At 44.9% G+C, this 23,154-nt stretch overlaps 1 protein-coding gene across 1 annotated transcript; it reads right to left on the bottom strand.

Annotated features, from left to right (window-relative positions):
- Window positions 1-1,784: 1,784 nt before the first annotated feature.
- Window positions 1,785-23,154, bottom strand: Aldh8a1 (aldehyde dehydrogenase 8 family member A1). Its single transcript, XM_021221567.2, has 7 exons — window positions 22,929-23,154; window positions 19,557-19,704; window positions 18,100-18,255; window positions 15,717-15,866; window positions 10,270-10,526; window positions 6,547-6,708; window positions 1,785-3,011 (listed from the first exon to the last, which is right to left on the bottom strand). The coding sequence occupies exons 1-7, from the start codon at window positions 23,142-23,144 to the stop codon at window positions 2,559-2,561; spliced, it is 1,542 nt and encodes a 513-aa protein (XP_021077226.2). The 5' UTR covers window positions 23,145-23,154; the 3' UTR covers window positions 1,785-2,558.

The following is a 23,154-nucleotide window of genomic DNA, read 5'->3' as shown; positions in this document are numbered from 1 at the left end:
ATAATGGCTTCTCCATGGGTAAGAGTGGACTGAGCTGTGTGGAGGAGGGATGGGAGGAGGTGTGGGATGAGAAACCCATCATCATATTCGTAGAGATGGCTCATCCTCAGACAATAGGCAAGGTTAGGTAAATCATTGTCACATGACGCATGGCCAGCTGCAACCGGAAATATGCTGCTTCTCCTTCTCCTTCTCCTTCTCCTTCTCCTTCTCCTTCTCCTCCTCCTCCTCCTCCTCCTTCCTCTTCTTTTTTTGGTTATTTATTTATTAGATATTTTCTTTATTTACATTTCACTTTCTCAAGCAGGCTGGTAACAACATGTTAATAAGTGAACCAGTCAAAGAGAACACACTGTTCACATACAAAACAAGATGATCTATCTACTCCTGAATACAGACCTCTTCTTTCCGATCCTCAGTTCTTTTGCCAGAAGGGAAAAAAAAATTGAGATACTTTCTCACTCTGGACCCCAGGCCAACCTGAAACTCATAGCAATCCTCCTGCCTCAGCTTCCCAAGTGCTAGGATTATAGATAAGTACATTTCATCAAATTCAGAGCAATCGGTCATAAGTAGCTCTGCTTTTAGATCTCCAATAGCATGAAAATACACAATATTTACAGGTGTACTTCTGACCTTATGAACGTCAAGTAACGATCTGTACTCTAGCATACTTTCCCAACCCTGTTACGTCTATTTTTTTTAACCTCCATTTTTTAGGTTACATTACTATATTAAGAGTTTTGCTAGTTAAAGGTATAACTTTTAAAAATGTGTGTTAAATGTTCCTTTCTTGACTCCTCTGTGGTTGCCATTAGCGACCCATTTCTCATCAGTAAGACAAGGAAGGACCCAGAGCTATGAACCCCTGTTCTCTCCCCATTCCAACTAGCCAGCGGATCAATATCTATCACACAGATAGCAATTGCTAAAGATTAGGGCTAGTGACATCTCTTCTGCTAATACTCAAGAATTGGTATTGGACTGAGCTGACACAGGTTGTGGGCCACAGACAGAGAAGAAATTAACAAGGGAAGAGGAAGGAGAGGAGGTAAAAGCTAGGAACCAATAAAGCCCAATGCCATCACTAGCTCTTCAAAAGGTCAGTTGGAATTTCTCAGCATTTGTTCATGAGAAAATTTATCTAAGAAAACTCAAGAAGTTCGGTCTTACCACCCGCACAAAACCTGCCTTACACTATGCAACCAAAACATTGCATTCTTTTCTACGAGTTCATTCTGAGTCCCTTCTGTGGTGCCAGGCATCGTGGAAAATATTCAGAGTTCGGGAGGGAGTAATTGATCTTGGGGCCTTCAGGAACCAGCCAACCGGGAATCAGACGGCAAATCAATAGTTTGAATCCGTGAGCAGCGGCAAGAGCTGGAGGAGGCTCCTAGATGCACAGCCACTGTACATCTCTCTCACCCGCGTGGGATGGAGCCAGTGAGCGAGGAAAGGCAAGGTGGGAGACCAGAAAGGGAAAGGAGACCCAGAACAATGTGTGCTGGGATCACAGCGCCTCTCTGTTTCTGGAGCGGAGCCCATGGCAGCCGTGAGGCTGTGCGAAATCCTGAGCTGTGGAGTCTGAGGTTCAAATCCCACCTCTGCCCCATACTTTCTGTGGAGCCCTGAGGTTGCTGTGGAACTTCTGTAAACGTCAGCATTTTCCTCACTGTATTCAGAGGATGTGGGCAATGGGGCATTAGACGTACTTTTATTAGTAAAGAGCCTGTACTTTTAAGAGAATGAGGATAAAGAGAGTAGTGAACAACTCAAGGCAGATGCCATACTGCTGAACAATTTATTGCTTCTTTGAAGAATTAGAGTTGACTAGACTCGACAGTGAAAATAGACCATACTGTTTTGTGTCCCGAGTTAACCTCTAAAAAACAATAACTACCTTATCTTCCCTTACTCGTATCAGACATATTTAGTAAGATCTAGCGAGCGTGACACTCACAAGCTCTTCAGACAACCATCACTTCCCGGTATGAATGGGCTCAGCCAATTAGCAGTCAAAGTTGGGTAGTGGCTATGGGGTTGAGAGGTTCATCTTCAAAGCTTTGTCAAGGCAGAAATTGATGGTGCGTTGTTTCTCTTCAGGCTTGTTGTTGTTATTGTTGTTGTTGTTGTGGTGGTGGTGGTGGTGGTGGTGGGGTGTGTGTGTGTGTGTGTGTGTTGTGTTATATACCACCAGGTCAGTCTTTTGCACTGATGCTGGGATCTGAGCTCAGGCTCTTGTGCTCATACAGCAAGCACGTTACCCACTGAGCCATCTCCCAGGCCTTTGTTTTGTTTTTTGTTTTTGCTGGGTATTTGCAAATAAAAACACCTGATTTGGGCAGATTTTCAAAAATTCATAAAAACTGCCTTTTTTTCTTTTTCCTTTAGAAGCCGGTAAAAATACCAACTAGCAATGGTCATCAAGAGCAGGTCTCCTGGCAAGCAGCGACATGACTGAACGAATCCTAGGATCTCTGTTGACTACACTGAGGAGCGAGCGATTCTCTGCTGGCAGGCGTCAGCCACAGCAGCTGCCCCATGGCGGAGGGGAGAGGTCAGTGTTTAATGGTGATGGTTTTTATTTCAGTGAAGAACTCGTATGAGTCCCTGGCTCCTTCTCTTCCTATTCCAGAGCTCTTCATCCCTCCGAAGGGCAGGTTCAGCTCCCTGATGAGCCAGCAGTTGGTCCAGACCAGCCCTGACTGAAGCTTCTTAGCTACCCTGTGGATGCGCCCCACATCCTTGGACCACACTGTGGCTGCCAACCCGTACCTGACGCTGTTAGCTCTTGTAATCACTTCTTCTTCAGTATCAAAAGGAACAACACACGTCACTGGGCCAAAGATCTCTTCCGTCATGCAGCGGGACTCATCCTTAATGTCTGTTATCACTGTGGGAAGCATGAAGTAGCCTGCCTGGTTCCTGAGTGGAAGGCTTAGCTGGTCCACACCCTCACCACAGAGAATCCGTGCACCCTCAGTCTGAGCTTTCAAGACATAACTTCTGACCTGGGGGAGAGAAAACCATAATTACAAACCTCTTACCGTTGGGTATTTCACACACATCAGCAGAAAAATCAATATTTTCTAATGATTGAAAAGCAATGTAAGGTCAATGCTAAGGGATTGGGGGTTATATTACCACAACAGCAAAGCTTAAGGCGGAGCAGTTTCCACCAGAGTTTGCATAGTCAGCCCTCCTGGGATAGGTAGCAGATTATTTCATGCCTCAGTACCAGGCACTAATATAAGTGATTTTGTGTATGTCACTTGTAACTCTATGGGTTGTTTTCATCCCCAAGTTGTTCACCTTATCAATATACCTCCAAAAGTATATAGGATCCATACAACTAATAAACAACAAAGCTTAATTCACACTCAGGCATATCCTGCAGTTAGGTACAAAACTCTCTCTCTCTCTCTCTCTCTCTCTCTCTCTCTCTCTCTCTCTCTCTGTGTGTGTGTGTGTGTGTGTGTGTGTGTGTGTTTTGCAAAGGACAGAAGTGTTTTCATCGTAAGAAGTGGGAATATGCCCTATAATAGGGTGGCAATGCCCTTATTAGACAGCCCAGGCTAACAAGTAAAACATTCAGTGCCAGGAATGGATTGCACCTGTTAGAGCTTTAGCCAGCGAGTTCTCATGTTACAAACTATTGCCTTTGCTCTTGCTTACCCTCTAGAACATGATGTTACTGAAAACATCACATACTTGAATCACAGAACATGGAGGAATGAAGCTATTATTGATGTGCAAACATCATCCCTACTGACTAGCTTTCATAGTCATGGAAGGTACTATGCACATTTCAAGAGGAAAAAGACAATTATCGCGATTATCCGGATGCGAACCCTGCAAGCTACAATAATGACGTACACAGACAGATATGTCCATTGGTGCAGTATTAGCATAAATACCATAAGAGTAATAAACTGTCTTCTGGTTGGATTTAAGGTCTACTCCACAAAAATGGAATCCTTATCTGGTACCATTATCAGGGGTCAAGAATCTGTGACTCAATAGACCATAGGCCCTAGAGGACAACCTACAACTATTATTTTGTTAAGGAGACATAACACAATATTAAACTGACTCTTAATGATTTATGGTTATACCATAGATTAGTAGATTTCTCAACCCTCATCAGAAAAGCTTTTTTCCCCCAAGATGATGATAATTAACACATAGATCCACAACTCATTGAGGTGCAGAGTATAAGAAACCGAAGAGTGCAACAAGGCCGTCCTCTGCTACATATGCAGCTGGAGCCATGGTCCTTCCACGTGTATTCTTTGGTTCGACATCAATGGGAGGAGAGACCCTTGTCCTGAGAAGGCTCGATGCCCCAGTGTGGGGGAATACCAGGAGAGGGAAGGGGGAGTGGGTGGGATGGTGAGCGGGGGGGAGGGGATGGGATAGGGGTTGTCAGAGGGGAAACCAGGAAAGGGGATAACATTTGAAATGTAAATAAAGAAAATATCTAATAAAAAGAGAAGAAAAGAAACTGAAGAGCGCTAAGCCATAAATGGGACATCTCTATCACACCATCTCCTTGGGGATCTTTGCAGAAGAGGAAAGCAGAAAGACTATGAAGGGCAGAACCAGTGGATGGCCACACAGAAGCAGTGTTTTCTGGATGGCATGAGGCGACTGCACATATGAACTCACAGCAAATGTGACAGCACACAAAAGACCTGCACAAGCTCAAGACAGATAAAATTTCGGCATTGAGAGAGAAGTAGGCATGAAGTCCCTCCCTTAGCAGAGTAGCTGTAGGTAGCTGATAGCTGCTTGGAGAGATTGGCCGCATTCTATTGGACAGCCATGCACCCAAGAATACATCGGCAATACACAGGACTTGATGTGGTAAAACCTGAAAACACAACGGGGTGGGTATGAAATGAGGATGGAACTTGGAGGAATTAGGGGGCATGGTGAATCTGATCAAAAACATTATGTGAATTCCTCAAAGACGTAATAAGGGAAGAAGAAGGAGAAGGAGAAGGAGAAGGAGAAGGAGAAGGAGAAGAAGAAGAAGAAGAAGAAGAAGAAGAAGAAGAAGAAGAAGAAGAAGAAGAAGAAGAAGAAGAAGAAGAAGAAATCATCTCTAATTTTCAGTCTTATTACTGATTATACTCTAAAAACAAATGAAGGTAATGTAGTGTAGCTGATTATAATGTAAAATAAATTATGCCATAAGCTAACCCAGTGACTCGGCGATAATGGAGCAAGCACTTTTCTAAACCGAGGCTGGGAAATTGAGTTTGTTTTCCATTTGGAGTCCATGCTGATTCATGCCAGCAAGGGAGATGTCCAGAGCCTATATGTTTAGACCCAGTTCCAAGTACTTGAAGCCAAGCACCAAAAAGAAAAATTTTAAACTTAATAGGTACCTTGAGTTTAATGTTCTGAACACAGTTCTGAAACCCAGAGCATGGTGTTAACATGATTCTTCCAATGAATACGGACAGCTGCTGCATTTCTGGTGATTTCCTAAAGTCTCAGGACACAACAGTACATAAACCTGACTACCTTCTGCTCAGGGGGAGACGGTCAGTAAGAGAAGAAGTGCACACTATGCGTCAGGCAGTGTCAAGAATCATGGAGAGAGCTGGAGAGATGGCTCTGTGGTCAGGAGCATGTAAAGATGATCCAGACAAGGACCTGGGTCCCGTTCCCAGCACACACGTGATGGCTCACTAGCATGTCTACGATTCAGTGCCTTCTTCTGATCTCCTTGGGCACCATGCATATCCATGGTGCACAGACCCACCTGCAGGCAAAACTCTCACACATTAAAACAAATGGAAAACAAGAAACGTGAGAAAAAGTAGGCACTGGAGAGTTGGGGGAGTTCCAGGGAGTGTGGTTAGGGTAGGCTGAAAACCTCAGAAGGAAACTTTCAGAAGGAACCATTTGCTTACGGATGGGGAGGAGAGGATCAAGCAAGTGTCTGAAGGGTTCCCTTCTGCTCTTAGTCCATGAGAAACAGTTTCCCATAGCCGATAATTTCTCAAAAGTAATAACACCTCAAGTTCTGACACGTAGTACTCTGCTTATACTGAGCTTCTCTTTAAGATTTGATTTATTCTCTTTACTTGTGCGTGTGTACGTATGTATGTGTGTGCATGCAGGTATGTGTGCCCATGGATGTCAGAAGCAGTTGTTGATCCCTTGGAGCTAGAGTTACAAGCATTTGGAGCTTCTCAATGTGGGTCCTAAAATCCAAATTTGGACCTAATCCCTCTGAGTGACTTCTCCAAGGCCTGAATTCCACTCCCACCCTATTTCTGTTTCCCTCCCTCTTTCCCTGTCTCTCTCTACATATCTCTCTCTTGTTTTTTTTGAGACAGGGTCTCACTATGTAGCTCTGGCTGTTCTAGAACTCACTATGTAGACCAGGCTGGCCTTGAACTCACAGAGCTCCACCTGCCTCTGCCTCTGCCTCTGCCTCCTGGGATCAACGGTGTGAGCCACCACACAAAGCCTCTACGTTTCTCTTTAATTAAGAACTTTCTGGAATGTAGATGGCAGAGATCCACTTACTTTCTCCAGATGTGCTTTACTTATCAAAGCACCCATGTTGGCTGATGGATCAGAAGGAATACCAACTTTCCACTTTCTGGTAGCTTCCACAAACCTCTTCAGAAATTCACTGTAGATGCTCCTCTGGACAAAGATCCTGCTGGTACAAAGGCAGATCTCCCCCTGTCAAAAGTGAAGACAACGATGAAGTTGGGAGCATTCTTCATGGATAGATGCCTGCATGGTTTTGATCACCTGACGTGTACTAGGCACTGGTCCAGGCAATGAGATCCAGATGTCAACAGGACTAGTCCCTACCACACGGAACACATAATCTCACATGAAGACAGAGAAAAAACAAATAAACATTCACTATGCCATATGACTTCACAGAGTTATCAAAACAATAGAAGAACATTAGGCAAATGATAAAATTAAGAACTTCAATGAAAGAATTCATGGGCAATATTTACAGAGTGCCTATTTGAAGGGACTTGTGGTTAACATGAAGGAGCTGGATAAGTAATGACCAAGAGGAAAGAGGTTTCAGTGGTAAGACGAGGGAATCTTCTATAGCCTGAGGTTGGTGTGGGTGATGAAGGACGTGAGTGGAAGAGGGAAGGGAAGAAGATGAGGTTGGGGTGGAGCAGGCCAACACTCTTAAAGGCTCAGGAGGAAGTTGCTTTACCCTCGGCATCATGGAAAGAAAGCAAGAGATTTTAAGCCACAGAGTTTCAGATTTACAGTATCTGTGTGTGCATATGTGTATGGTGTGTGTGTATGTGTGTGGTGTGTGTGGGATATGTATGCATGTGTGTGTAGTGTGCATGTGATAGATGAATGCGTGTGTGTGTGTGTTTGTGTGGTGTGTGTGTGTGTGTGTGTGTGTGATATGTGAATGTGTGTGTGTGTGATATGTGAATTCATGTGTGTGGTGTGTGTGATATGTGTATTCATATGTGCATGGTATGTTTTGTGTTATGTGTATGCATGTGTGTGTATGTGGTGTGTATGTGATATGTATATGCATGTGTATATGGTGTATGTATGATATATGAATGCATGTGTATGTGTGGTGTATGTATGCATGTGTGTGTATGCATGTGATATGTAAATGCTTATGTGTCCATATGTTTATGCATGTGAGTAGGTGTGTGCATATGAGTGTATGCGTATATACATGTGTATATGTACCATGGGTATGTGTGTGGGCATATGTATGTGTGCATGTGGGGGGCATGTGTGTTGTGAGTGTACATGTGGAAGGCAGAAGCAATCCTGGGTGTCATTACTCGGGAGCAGTTCTCCTTGGGTTTTCTTTTTGCTGTTGCTTGGTTTTGGTTTGGGGTTTGTTTGTTTGTTTGTTTGCTTTAGAACAGGATCTTTTCAGAGGCCCAGCATTCTCTGAGTAGGTCAAACTGCCTGAGCACCGAGCCAGAGGACCGGCCTGCCCTCACCTCCTTAGTCCTAGAACTGCAGCATGTGGCTTCCTTAAGTGGCTTCGGGTCCAATGCAGGGTCTCATACTTGAGTGGCAAGTGCTTTGCTGACTGCTCTGTCTCCCCTAACCCTGAGACTTACAGTCTTAGGTGATCATTCGTGAAGTTGTGTAGAGAGCAAAAGTTAGAGTGAGAAGTGAAGAAAAATATTCCAAAAGCTCAAATAAATATAGGGAACCTGTACAGAGGAGGCACCAATGAAAGTGGAGAGAGGAAATATAATTCCACTAAATTCAAAACTCTTAAAGAAGTATGGTACCCCCAAAGTGTAGAAGACCTACACAGATACATTAGAAAAGCAATGTTTTGGAATATGTGTTAATCATAGGACCAACAGAATTTGTTTATAGACCACACATAGGTAGAAGGAAAAGAGAAAGACATAACAGGGTTGCTCCAAGCTTTGGGCCCTGTTCCACTCTGGATGGAATACTTTTCCATGGGAAAGCAGAAGGGGGAAAGAGAAGAGAGGCTTTTCCAGTGGGTGGAGAGAGAGGGCGGATTAAGAGTTCATGCTGTGTATGTTCAACCCCGATGCCCACTAGACACAGAAACAAAGATACTGAATGCCCAGGGGAAAGGTCCTGCTAGGTTTTGGAGAGAAAAATAATCCTAACTGCCGTTTAACTATAACATTAAATAGTTTATGAACCACATCCAAACATTTCATAGCAAACTGTGAATGTGTATGGATGCACAAATATTGACGACATTTTCAGCACATCTATATTTAATGTTCACAGTAATCCCAGGCAACAGAATGATTCTCATTATCTTGGTACTTACACAAAGGCTTAGTGTCCAAAACAAGCAGTTAATGTTCTGAGATAATGAATTCTTTCTCCAACAGGACAACTATCAGAACCATCTGCCTGCGTGGCTTGGAAGATGGGCAAACACCTGTTGGATTCATTTGCATAAGTTCCTTATGCAAAAGAAGGATGTTCTAACAGCCTTCATCATTTAGTGCTAGGAAAATATAGGCCACCCTGAGCTCAGAAACCATGACTCCCAAGAAAAGCCTCATGCACTGATTCTCCATGCCACGGCACCATGAAAGCTCTGTGGTGTGTGAGTTATTCTCAGTCCACGATTAGAAAATGGAGTTTAGAATTAATATATGCTCAAGGGCACCCTGAGAGTTCACCCCTACCTCGCTCGAAGCCAATCATCTTCAATTAAGAGAGAAATATGTTCTGTCTGGAACCCATCAATCAGCTAAGCAAATAAAGCAAGATGTGGTAGTTTGCTTAAAATCCATCTTGGCCTGAACATACCTTTTATTTCATTTATACCTTAAAACATCATCCCCTCAAAGAAAGGTTTGATGGGCCAACCCAAATCCTAAAAGAATCCTGGTAGATGAATAGCCTACAGTCTCTATCTCCTTGCTTAGCATGTGGCTACCTTACACAATGTGTCAGCGGAGTCTCGCTCACTTCAGTTCTCAGAGTTTGTCCCTCTTGTTGTCCTGGAGCCCTGATACAGTTAGTTTGCTGGGTATTACTTGAAATCTGCTCCGTATGATGATTAAATCAGTTGTGTTATAACACGGACTTGTCTGTAAATACCCAAACAATACATGTCTAGCCATCTTCTTTGGGAATTATGGTAAAGGAAATAATCATCATTTCAATTATCATGAAGATATTAATTGAAAGCCACGTTTCTTACTACACATTCACAGAATCCCTTTGGAACGTGGCATTGTTCAAGTGATTATAAAGGTAACCAAACAGAGGCCTTGTTCCCATCTGTGGGAAGCTGTTGTTCAGTTAATCTGGTCTAGTGTTCTTAGTCCTCTAGGGGGCTGTGCCTTTGAAGAACAGAGCCCACAGAAACAGCTCTGATGTGATAATTAGGAGATGCAAAGATGTCCTGACGTTCTCTGTCACTCCAAGCTCAGAATATTACAGGGAATGGGAACTTGTACAGGCATCAGGGATAGTTCTGGGAGAGAAGAAAATCTACTGTTAATCGGACACATGCGTGAATAAATAAACGCAGCGGCCGGGAGTAGGGAAGTCCATGGTTCCACCGTGCTGGCACTGGATAAAAGTTGTGTGACTTAAGATGAGGGACTTGACAGAAAGGCTCCATGACCACACCAGGCACTCCCCGCTGCTAGAGTAGCTCTGGCATTGATTCCCCTCTTAGAAAAATAACAGACACTGCCAATCCCCTGGGCTTTGCACTGTGATAAGATAGATCCAACCGGACAGGGCGGTGGTAAGCGGGACTCAGACCTGGTTAGCAAAGCTGGACCTGACGGTTGCCGGGATACACTCCTCCAGGTTGGCATCCTCAAAGATGATAGCGGGGTTCTTGCCTCCCAGCTCCAGGGAGAGCTTCTTGCAGTGGGGAGCACTGAGCTGGGTAATTCGTTCAGCTGTGGGCTGGCTCCCAGTGAATGAGATCAGGGGTACCTCGGGGTGAGACACAAGGGCTTCACCGACCCTCGGCCCTGTTCCAAACACAATATTGATCACACCTGGTGGGACACCTGGATGGGAAATAAAACCAGTGGTAGTAATTCTCCCAGGGTTACGGAGGATACCTGAGGTGGCATGCAGACTCTCCTCTGGGAGTCCAGAAGCTGGGGGGTGGGGGTGAGGTGGGCTGGTGTGACTGCACCTGGAGGTTTTAGGACAAGCTCAAGTTAATGACAAAGCCAATCTACAAAGTCACCTCTGCTTATAGAACCCACCTGCTGGGGGTTTCTGGGTGCTTTGGCCTGGAAAGATGCAGAGCGGGGACATTCTAAGAACCTCTGACACTGACTAGGCTTTTGGGGCTGATGTAGAAGTACCATGGAGCAGATCAAACCTCATGTGGAGCCGGGACTGGCTCCAGCTTGATACCCAGAAGTCGCAGACCAAGGTGACCGTGTTAAGTCAGAGGATATTTGACTCTGCGGAAATGTGAAGAGATAACTCTCCTAGCTAAAAGAAGCAAGAGTAGGCTTCCCAGACTCAAGACCCTGTGCCCTTGGCTATATACAGCATCGCTGCAACCAAGATCACGTGACAAATACCAAGACCATACAAAAACCAGTGCCTGAATCTTTTCTACTGCAAGACTCTTTAGACCCAAATTTACATGAATACATCCACCTGTTTTCAGGATTAAATCCTTTAGGGTATGTGCCTATGTGTTGTTTGCATGTATCTATGTATTCATGTGACTGCACATGTGTGTGTGCATGTATCTGAGTGTGCATTCATGTGAATGCATGTATGTGTGCCTGTGTCTAAATGTGTGTATTCATGTGAATGCATGTGGATACACATGTGTATGCACATATGTCTGAATATGTATTCATAAGAATGCATGTGGATACATATGTGTGTGCACATGTGTCTGAGTGTGTATTTATGTGAATGCATGTGTGTGCACATGTGTCTGTATATGTATTCATATGAATGCATGTGGATGCACATGTGAGTGCACATGTGTCTGAGAGTGTATTCATATGAATGCACATGTATTGAGAAGCCCAGTGCATTCCTCAGAAGCCATCCTTTTGGAGACAGAACCTCTCATTAGCCTGGAGCTCCTGCAGTGGGCTACACTGGCTGCCTCTGAGCATCTGAGATCAACACACATGCACGCATGCACACATGCACACATGCACTCACACACTGCTCCCCTGTTCCTGGCACCCGGATTTCTCCTGTGTGTGCACCTCCACACCTGGCTCTGTTACCTGGGCTGTACAGACTGAATTCAGATCCTCTCACTGTGAAATACGCATTTGACTTACTAAGATATCTCCCCAACAGTGAATTTATTTCTCTCTGCCTGGGCACCAGGGTCAGAAAAACGATCTGAATTTTTTTTTCCCCACTGTATGCCGCGAGCCAGCAGTAAATGCTGACACACACTGGCTGCTTAGTGAGCACAGCTATTGCTACTAGTAATGCATGGTCATCCTCTGTTTTCTATGGTTTCCATTACCCAAAGTCACTTATTGTCTGAAATATTTTTCTTTTCATTTGGAGAAAATGACCACTCACACATCACATTTTATTACAGGACATGGTTATGCCTTTTCTATTCTATTACTAATTTTTCATAATGCCCAATTATAAATTAAACTTTACCATAGGTATATATGCATATATTAAAAAAGGCACATAGAGAGACCAAAGCCATCCACAGTTTCAGGTGTCTGATCACAGTCTGGAAACACATCCCTCCCTTATAAGGGGAGATTACAGACAGGTTTCTGGCCTCACAACCCTGTAAGGTACTTACTATTTATTATTAGCTCGCTTTTCTGGTGAGAAATGTGGCAAAGTAAAGTTAAATGATGATCAGCAGTCTGGTCAGAGCAGGTTAATGAATGTTAGCGGTTGAGTTCTCCGACCTGTGCTTAGCAGTCAGCATCCACACAGAAACAAGTTTTAAAATGGAGAAGTTTGACATGGTCATGTTGTGTTTGTATCTAGGAGGTCCCTCTGTTTCCTCAGGCGACTAGAGCAGGTGCAGAAATCCTGTGTGAGAAGCTTTGGAACAGCCTGGCAGCTCCCATGTCCTTCCCTTCCCCCAGTTAGGCATCTCTCTTTAAATCAAATCAGATCTTCAAGAATGTGATCTTAAAGTATAGATGATGCTTTTACATTAACAACCCAGGATTATTCAGAGCTCGCTTCTATTGAGCACAGCATAAACCTGGTCACTTTGAGGGGATGGTGAAGACCCCCGCCCCCCAACACACACACCACCACCACCAAGCAGCTCCTTAAAGGAGATGGGTGGGAAGTCAATGTGATGAATCTGTCAGTGTCACGCCTAAGTCGTCAGTCTCTATATTCTCTGTATGAGTTTATGGAGTCTAGTTTAGGTTAATATTCACAGACAGAAGAGCTTCATGTACCATATAGAAGAACTCGGTCCTCAGAGCAAAGAAGATTCTAGACAGATAGCCGCAGGCAGGGCAAAAGCAAGGTCATGCTTCCCACCATCCCTTGAGGCCCTGCAGCTCCAGCGATGGGCCATATCATTGTGTAGACAGCAGAGTAAAGGTCTAAGGGGGGGTTGGCTAATATTAATAAATCCTGAATGGTAAAATAAACCGAGTTGTGTCTAATGCTTACTGTGATATTCTAACAGAAGCTGAGAGAAAACACGGGAACACTGTGTATATGTCAGCAAGGGGCAGAGAGCTCATTCCACAGGCCAACTGATTCCCACGCGTCCTCCTGACTCTCCGCCTGAGTTCTGATGACAGCGTGCTAAGAGGCAGCAGAAACAAAGTGTTTGCACAGGTATCTGCCCTCTAAGCTTGTAAGAGATTCTGGCTACAAGAGAAGAACAGGTTAGTTGGCCCACAGAAATTGTGAAATAAAACCAGGCTAAGTGGCTAGCAGATAACCAGGGACACATGAACCCACCACGAATGAAGCCTTTTTAAGAACTAAGGTTTGATGAAGAGGCGAAAGAATTTTAAACGTAATGGTGCAGGTTAATAACTCATGGGAAGGGCTGTAAAATCTCTCCAGAAGTAAGATGTAGTGCCTTACGAAAGCAAGGAGATTTTGGAATTCCCAGAGCGATGTTTCCTGCCTGCTTCTTCATGTCTTTATTCTGCAGGACGATTGATCGCGTTTGCAGAAATGCTCAAGGCTGCAAGAGTAAATACCCAGGACATACTGTCACTTTGATTCGCCCTTAACTCTCACGCCCTTTAAGGTTTGTCTTGCAGTGTAGAAAAGGAGAATCTCGTATGTCTGATCCACACATCAATCCAATCCCAATGTATAACCCAGGGCAGCTTGAGCAGCAGTGTGGTCGTTCATTAGGGGGAAGATCGGGTGATGCAGCCCAGGGAAGAGAAGCAGAGGCTGCCTTGGAGTGACAGGTGACAGCTAGGAAATGAAAGCAAAATGGTAAGCAAATCTCAGCAAATGGAAAATCCTTATGATGAGGGGGAGAGAGAGAGAGAGAGAGAGAGAGAGAGAGAGAGAGAGAGAGAGAGAGAGATTAGAAAGGAAATCCTCACAAATCAAGATCTGTTCAACGTCTAAAGCCGCCGCCCAGGAACACACGTATTCAGCAAGCCTCTGTTCCTACCTAGGATCCAAGCAGAGTGAGATCCTGCTCTGCCTGGATTGGAGAGCCTCGAAGGCCCATGGCTGAAGGCTTGGTCCCCGGGCTACTGTGCTGCTGTGCTTGAAGGAACATGGAAGAGCAAGGATTTAGAAAAAGCTCAGTCGCTGAAAGCGTGACCCAGAAGGGAAGACGGCAGCCCCGGCTGGCACTTCCTCCTCCTCCTCTGTCCTTCTTGTCCTGAGGTGAGCATCTTCCTCCAGGACATGTTCCCTCTGTGAGGTGCTTCCTCACAACAGATCTAGATATGATGGGGTCAGCGGACCATGAGACTTGCAGAAGTGAGAGGAAACATCAGTAGAGGCTGATCCCTCTCCGGTGTATGCTACGATGACAAGAAGCAGACAAGCACGGCCCCTGTCCTGCCCTACTCTAGGAACCTGTGGTCACAGAGCCGGCAGGACAAGGCCCACATGCACACCAAAGGCTCTGCTTTGCGAAGATGTGATTAGAATGTCGTCCATTAAGGGAGGAGGGCAACATTCCAGGGAATGGAAGAGATAAGTGCAGGCTTCTCGAGGCCTAGGGTATCTGTATAGGTCGCCTCAAAGACTGCAGTTAGGATGGGATGTCTATAAGGACCAGTGCCGTTCTCTAAACAAGCCCCGGGTTAACCTATCATGAGCATCCGAAACAGCCAGCTAAACTTCACTAGAAGCTAACATGTATTCCTTTGCTTCTGAGGGAGAGAGAGAGAGAGAGAGAGAGAGAGAGAGAGAGAGAGAGAGAGAGAGATTTATCCTTGCTGCACATTCTGTTCTGTGGAGGCAGAAGCACCCAGCAGTGCGTCCCCTGTGTCAAAAGGCAGTAGGCACACCACACGCTGACACAGACAGGAGGCTGATCAATCTTTCCCCACTACCCAGTCATCTTTCCCATCCTATCTGTACGGGTTCATAAGCTGAGAGGCTGCTGACAGAAACATCACTTGCTGGGGTTTAAATACCAGGGCAACATCAGGCTTCTCAATGAAGATTTATATTCCACGTGAAACCAGGAAGTCCGCCTAGGTGTGGACACTAAACGGTTAGCTGATAGAGGGTGGGGCGCAAATGGAGGGTGCTGATAAGTTCTGTCCCATCCACTTCTGTGTGGTTCCAAAACAGGAAGAAACTGGGTATGGATATTTAAACCCCTTGGAAACGGCTGAATCTATTAAGCCTAGTTCAACTACACTAACTCTAGGAATACCCAACCTCCAAGGCTGACTGGTAGCTCAAATTTAAATTTAAAGTGACTTGATGATACCATCTTGAACTAATTGGTGCCTTTGATGTGACCAGGTCCCTCTAAACCTGCAATATTAACTACAATGCTCTCAGCCTACAGGGTGATGCTGTTCTAGGGTGACACCCCTATGGGGTTAAAGAGAACCCCCGCTGTGGATGAAGGCAAGGCTAGGAAGCATCCGGCTCACAAAATGGCAAGACAGCAATGGAGTCTTAGCTTTGGGTGAAGATTGCTTCTACCAGTTCTGCCCTAGCTCCGGAGTCTCCTCCCTGTCCCCCCCCCCCCCCCCCCCCCCCTTCCCCTTCCCCCTCGGCCCCCCCCCCCTCCCCCCCCCCCCCCCACATCCTGTTACCTGCTTTATCCAAGAGTTTGCAAAACATCCAGGCAGTCACAGAAGTCAGCTCACTGGGCTTGGCTATCACGGTATTCCCAGCGGCGATGGCCGGAGCTATCTTCCAGGTCAGCAGGTAGAGTGGTAGATTCCAAGGGCTGATCAAGCCAGCTATAGGTTAAGAAGAGAAGCAGCACAGCCCTCACCACCTGCCTCCAGAGACAGACAGCTGGGCGGCACTCCTCACACACAGTCTGTGCTGCTCAGGAAACCAACCTGGGCAAGTTATTCTAAAACACCTTGCAAGCAGTGCACCCCATACAACAGCAAAGTCGATACACTTCCCGTCCTCTTCATAAGCTATGGTTATAATTAGGAGTCATGACAATCTGAACTGCAGGGCTGAAGGCGGCCAGTCCTTTGCCAATGTGTTCTGAATAGAATGCATATTGAATCCTGTAGCCTGATCTTTCCTTTTTTAAAGAACGCCTTCTCTCAGGGCAGAATTAAGCTGTTGAATCGCTGTTTCCTGCTGGGCTCCCCCACCTCTGTCTCTAGCCTGCTGACACTAAGACACTAAAGCTCAGGCATAGTTGAATTATGTATTCAACAGGCACAAAATAATTGTGACTGTGCCACCAGGGACTGGCCAGTGGTTACGCTGAAGGACTCTGACATACAGACTAGAAAATCCGCCCTGGCAATGTAGGAGGTCTTAAAATCAAATCCAATATAGCAATCTTTTGACTTTGTGACACAAAATTATGATCTACCAAGTTCTCACTCAAGAACCATGCAATCAGCTTACTTTTAAAATGACCCAAAGAAGCTGAGCAGTGGTGGCACACACCTTTAATCGCAGCAATGGGAGGCAGAGGCAGTTGGATTTCTGAGTTTGAGGCCAGCCTGGTCTACAGAGTGAGTTCCAGGACAGGCAGGGCTATACAGAGAAATCCTGTCTCGAACACCCTCCCCCCAAATGACCCAAAGAATCTCATGATATTATAAATAACTTACAATTTTCTATATTATGACCATTCACAATTACCTTGAACCACAAGTTGGACATGACAATGTTATCTCACTGAAGTATTTTTTAAAAGATTTATCTATCTATCTATCTATCTATTTATTTAATGTATATGAGTGCTCTATCTGCATATATACTTGTGTGCCAGAAGGGGCATCAGATCCCATTACAGATAGTTGTGAGCTGCCATGTGGTTACTGGGTATTGAACTCGGGACCTCTAGAAGAGCAGCCAGCACTCTTAATCTTTGAGTTATCTCTCAGCCCCCTCTATGACATATTCTCAAACTGTCCAGTTTCTACCCTTAGCCTACACAAATATAAGGTCTCCCTTATGAATTGAAAAAAAAAATAGATTTATTTTATTTTATATTTTTGCCCCGTGGAAGTAAGTATATTTTATTGTACTAAATTTCCCATAGAAAAATCTGGTCTTTCAGAGTAACAAAATATATTCACAACAAAAAATATTCATATGCTTCTTAGGAAATTAAAACTTCCCACGATGTCTTGGGAAATAATTTCTAGAGGGTTCAGAGAATCAAGAGAGTGAAATGTTTCATTCGCATTCTTGTTGTAATCCGAATATTTGAGAAGAAATGTGGTGTTTCTTCTCAGGGGAAACAGCGACATCTGCTGATTATACGTAGTCATTTCAGACACTTAAAAGACAACAGCACTATCTACTGATTAGATTTAGCCATTTCGGGCGCTTAAAGGACACCAGCGACATCTACTGATTATACTTAGTCATTTCAGACACTTATAGAATGGGGCAAATAAAATAATAACTTGGTTAACGCTTATTTACTAGACAACTGACCTTACTTGAAGGGACACATACTTATTTATTGGGTTCTTTTTTTTTTTTTTTTTCAAAAGACAGGGTCTTGTGTCGTCCAGGCTGACTCCAGACTCACTATGCAGCCAAGGATAACCTTGTACTTGTGGTCTTCCTGCTGCCCCCTACCCTAATGCTGGGAATGACGCAGCACAGCCAGCTTACTAATTTACTCAAATTTCTTATCTTAATGAATCATATAAAGATGAACGAGAAAGAACGTCCCAGTTTTTCAGAGTTCTGAAGTGACGCCTAAACAGTGGCACTGTCTGGATTTGATGCTTTCTTATTCTATTTACAAGCAACAAAGCACTCCCAGCATGCCCTCCCGCTGCGGTCTCCCAGGACGAAGTTTCTGCAAAAGGGAGAGACTTTGACACGTTGAGAATGAACTAGAAGTCATTTTTAAAGCCAACGAATTTTCTGCAAAAGTAAAAAAACCGACCCTTTGTGTTTCCTTAGTCTGGCCCCTAGTAGTCAGTGCCTAGAATTTTCTGAACTTTCCGATACAGGTTCTCCTTGGATGCCACCTACCAATGCCCACCGGGGTGCGAACGGTGTAGTGCATACAGCCCAGGTGGCTCATCTGTGTGCACTCCGATACGTGGTGCAGGATGGAGGAAGCGAAGAACCGGAAGTTCAGGACAGACCGAGGAATGTCCATGGTTCTTGCCAGCGTGAGGGTTTTCCCTGTGGAAAATGAAGAACATAAAATGCCGCCTGTGTGTTTCACGTGAATTCGTCTGACCCCACGCTCATTTCCAGCCCGCCCGAGGCACTTCTTCACCGCACATGCGTGGATCAAGCGATGAAATATTTAGGCGTGAGGTAGTGGCATGATGAGGTGGAGGTGGGGCCAAACTAGAGCTAGAACGTCTCTGTGAACACCTCAAGCTTTCACCGCGAGTGTACCAGATGCCGCCGTTCCACGCACACGGGCGTTAGCAGCTTTGAAATGACAGAGTTGGAAAATGACTGTGTGCGTCCTGAAACATCCTCCAAACGCACAGAAGCCATCAAAAGGCCCACTTGAGAACACTCGGCACAGGATGCTGGTTTCTGCATGGAGTAGGCGGGACCTTTCTCGCACTTCTCTGACCCAAGAATAAGAACAAAAGAAAAATTGTCCTTTTCCTTTTTCTTCTTTCCTTTGTGCATATCAGGTGTGGGGAGAGTGGGAAGGGGAATCAGGCTATCACTGTATAGCCTAGCTACCAGGATTCACAATCCTCCTGCCTCAGCAACCCTAGCGATGTTATCTCAGGCAAGCATCACCACACTGACTTTGAAGAAATCTGCTCTAAGGGCCTGTCACCCGATTCCTAACTTTAGGTTGGCTAATGACAGGCATATTTCAATACTGCATGACTTTTCCTAAAAGACATTATGAAATTTATGGATATCCACGCTATCCCTCTGTCCTTTGGGAGGGAGAGAAAACGTGGGATGAAATGCTGCCAACACAACAGAGACCGAGCTGCTCTTCCCATGGTCTGTGCTTGGGAGCCTCTGACTGGAACAGCGGATGGCATGGCCATCCGTAGGTCCTCCTGCCTCCCCAGTCCATACTTTGCTGTAGACTCTTGTAGTTCCTTCCACCAAATAGGCAGAGTGTATTCCCCCACCATGTAGCTTTGGGATCAGCCCCTGACTTGTTGCAGTGGGGCAGAGCATGTCAGCCACAAGGCTTGGCCTTCTGCATCCCTCACACTTTCCCCTCCATCTCTGCTATTGCCTTGAGAAGCAAGTGTGTAAGCTGCCTGGACACCTCAGACAGGACAACATGACCAACTTGCCCCGAGGGCGATCCATTTCAGTCAAAGGCAGAAGATTATTTGACAAACTGGAATGGGGGTTCTGGGAGCCAATATCTATGCAGTGCACGTCAGCTTTCTTAAGCATCTGGTTTACGACACACCTGTGCTCAAACCCAACCCCTGTCGGTAAAAGATCTTGGAGGGCAGACAGATCCTGCCAGAGATGCCCGTCACCTTGGTCTTTAGATTCTGCCTGGGCTAACTCCTCCAGAGACTGCTCCAGGACATCCGCCAGCCTGTTCAGGACGAGAGAACGTTCCTGGGGACTCTGGGATGACCAGGCAGGGAAGGCCTCTCTGGCAGCCTCCACAGCAGCTTCGATCTTTGAGGAGCAAACCAGAGATGGTCACGTTAGCACTGTGGTTTCTGAGGGACTGGCAGCATTCAAAGTCCATGGCTCCCTTCAAACCTGATGACCATTCTGCCCAATTTCAAGGATTCAACATGTCATAGTGCTAAACTACATACAAAATAGACGACGCAGTGCTCATGGAACCAACACACAGGATTAAAAACAAAGGAAGGGGTGTTTGTTGTCTACCTCCCACTGTCCTCGGGCAAATCCAGTCATCTGAGTTCTGAGTCACAGCCACCATGGGCTCTAAGGGATGGGCAGCTGACCATGTGAAAGCATATGCCAAAACCTTCCTTCCTTTCCACTGATTCCCTTAGGAATTTAGTCTCAGAGTAGCTGGCTGGCTCACATGCCACTGAGACAGGACCAAACTCTAGCGTGAATGTCTAGCAGGACAAAGACAAGCAAGAGAATGTCCCCAGCTCCTGTGAGCAAGCCAGCCTGGGGGCCAGGGATGGGATGGATGACCTCAAGGGTGTCAGATCAACAGTTCACCTGGCTCCGCTGACTGTGCATAGGCAGAACAGCTGTTTCAAAGGGTGGCCTGTGGACCCAGGGAAAAATACCTGTACATCGGAGAGCTGACATGTGATGCTGAGTTGCTGCATTCAGTGCACGATAGCAGAGGCACCAGCAATTTGATTGGGGAACAGACAAAAGGTATTTCACAAATAATAAGCATGGTAAATAAGGACATGAGACAATGTCCAGTCTTAGGAGCCACTGTGTTCTGGGATTCGAGTGTGGCTCAGTGGTATTTTCCTAGCACGCCCAATGCCTTCGGATTAATCCCCAGAACCACAAAGAGAAGTGGGGAACAAAACAACCTTTTAGGCACATGTGCCCCCTCCTCATCCCACCCCGGCAAGTCAGCAACACCCTCCCTGGAATTTATCCCAGAGAAATGAACATTTATTTTCATGCCATTAAAATAAAAGGTGTTTGTAGCAGTGTTACAGCCAGCCTCAGACTGCAAGTGACCAGCTCTCCTTTGCTGGGTGAAGGGCAGCCAGCCAGCTGTGGCAGACACATGCTTCTTTGTACTAGAAGGATTAAGCTACAGCTCTGCCGAGAGAGAGCTGCAGAGCTGACAGAAGTGCAGCTGCCTTCACCAGGGCAGCCTCTCCTGTTACAGATAAAGCAACTATGGCCCAGCGGCCTGAGCCACTTGGGCTGAATGGGGATCTAGGAGTGGCTAAGGCTACATCTCAAAGGGATTGACTGAGAGGCAGCCACCATACACACACACACACACACACACACACACACACACACACACACACACACACACACACTGCCACCCCAGCAGCACATAGTTCTAACGTAGGTCAGATGCTTAACTTGCAAACTCAGAGTCAAATCCATGAGACAGGAGCTGGGGGTCAGGGAGAGGAGCATGTGCAATCTTTACCAAGGTATCTAGAATGTGTCCATCAAGTAATTTGGAAAGAGTGATTTTAATTTTAAAAGAGGAGAAGTCTCAATCGTTTCCTAAAGAACATATTGTTTTTGATCTAGTCTGGGATAGGAAAGTTGTCTAGATGTGTCAGACTTCCAAAGCTCTTAATTAAGAGCTGAGAGTTTATAAACTCAAGTATTCACTGTGTGATCCCATCCTACCGCTGTCCCTGGCACTTGAAGTGACTAGCTCATCAGTTACCAAAGGAATATAAACAAACTCTCCTAGCTTTACACCCCAAGTGCTGAACCCCTGTGAAAAGACCTTTGACCCCCATCAGTCTTGACCCACAGGTTGAGAACCACTGTTATAGCATAAGTTTCCTTGCCCCACCCATGATAGAGGCCTCTGTTGGAAAGGGAATGTGGGGCTCCCAGGGTAAATGGATAAAAGCAGATGCCCTCTTGTGGCCAAAACGTGATGCACTCAGAATGCATCTGAGTGCTTTTCTGCCCTCCTCTATGGATCAATCAGATTAAGTCCACAGGCTGTACTATCTTAGTTTGCACTGCATGCAAACACACACACACACACACACACACACACACACACACACACACACACACACACACAGAGAGAGACCCAAGATTTGACACATATCTTGTAAAATCAACAAAGACACAGCTTTTGTGGAACCCAAAATATTTGCAAACTGGATTGCTGAGAAAATAAAACATACATATTACTGGAAAAGCAAAAGCAAATATGTTTTATTCTATTTCCTGAAGAAGTGCCAGCCGGTACCACACTCCACCTGCTTCTCCTCACTTTGGAAACACCAGGAGATGGAGAAGAGAAGCCTTGGTCTCATGCAGTTTGGGTCAGCAAGCAAAATTGCTGGTTACAATGTAACTAACAAGTTACCCAATATTCGTAAACTTTAGTACAGAGTCTAAAGTTATTTTTTTCTTCTAGAAGACAGATTTAAAATTTACCAGTGAAGAAAAAAAAGCTGAATTTTTGAAGAAAAAACTTTGCATATAAGGTATATTTATATAGGAAGATTGGAATTAGAATCGAGTTGTTTGTGCCTTGAAAGTAATAAACAATAGGCACTTTGCATTTGGTAACCACACACACATCATTCACTCAGCACACCAAACATTTTTTATTCTCAGTGTAATAATTCATAACATCAAATATATCTCAAGCATTTTACAAAATTCCCCAAGTGACTTAATTCTTCATAACTAAAAAAGAAAGAAAAAGGAAAGAGAAAGCAATACGAACCGTCATTTTTAAAGTTAAGTTTAATGAAGACATAAGCCTTTAATTTCATTACTCAAATGACTGGCTTTATTAGGCTGGGTATTTTCGGAGCTATGAGGAACTATCAGATGATGGTCTAAAATAAAATACTGGGCTTTTGTTTTGTTCCCAATTTAAGTTTTCAAGACTTATTTTTATAAACCCATAGAGTCAGTGAGTACTTTGTAGAGAGAAGGATGCATTTCATATTGTAAGAGTTCCTTTGAATACTTAGTTCTCTATAACTATTATAGTCTGTCTGAGAATTACAAACAATAAAACCACTGTTCCCACAGCCAACAAATTTCTCTTGAACATAGTAAATTCAGAGCCATTCCGACTCAGACCTGTCCAGTACTATGATAAATCACCTTACAAAATGCTACATTTTCCTCCGTCCTCACCCCTTTAGTTTTAGAAAATAGTTGTCCACAATTTGTCAACACAGTAAATACGTTTTAGTCTCCCAAGTGAATAGACTCACCTCTTCTTTCCCACTGTTTGGTACTTTGCAATAAACTTCCCCTGTTGATGGATCGTAAGAATCTATATATGAGGTACAGGGTAAAAATTTCCCACCTATAAAGTTCTCCAACATCAAAAGTTCCCCTTTTCCAGCCATGTTGTTAGGAGAGTGCGAGAGTGCTCTCTGTGCACAGCAGCCCTCGGTGACTGCCCTCGGGACTTTGGACATCCTCATCTCATCCCCA

The sequence above is a fragment of the Mus pahari genome, chromosome 21 (genome assembly GCF_900095145.1).
Source record: "Mus pahari chromosome 21, PAHARI_EIJ_v1.1, whole genome shotgun sequence".
NCBI classification, from domain to species: Eukaryota; Metazoa; Chordata; class Mammalia; order Rodentia; family Muridae; genus Mus; species Mus pahari.
Note: the sequence above shows the minus strand (reverse complement) of the source record. Positions and strands in the feature narration are given on the sequence as shown.

Bases quoted from the DNA above. Each gene is read 5' to 3' on its own strand.
- Aldh8a1 (XM_021221567.2), bottom strand. From the start codon at position 23,144: ATGAGGATGTCCAAAGTCCCGAGGGCAGTCACCGAGGGCTGCTGTGCA. The intron at 18,256-19,556 runs GTGACGGGCATC...CATTTTCCACAG, and splicing joins GGCAGAATCTAAAGACCAAG to GGAAAACCCTCACGCTGGCA. The intron at 10,527-15,716 runs GTAACAGGATGT...TTTCCCATCCAG, and splicing joins CAAACTCTTGGATAAAGCAG to GTGTCCCACCAGGTGTGATC.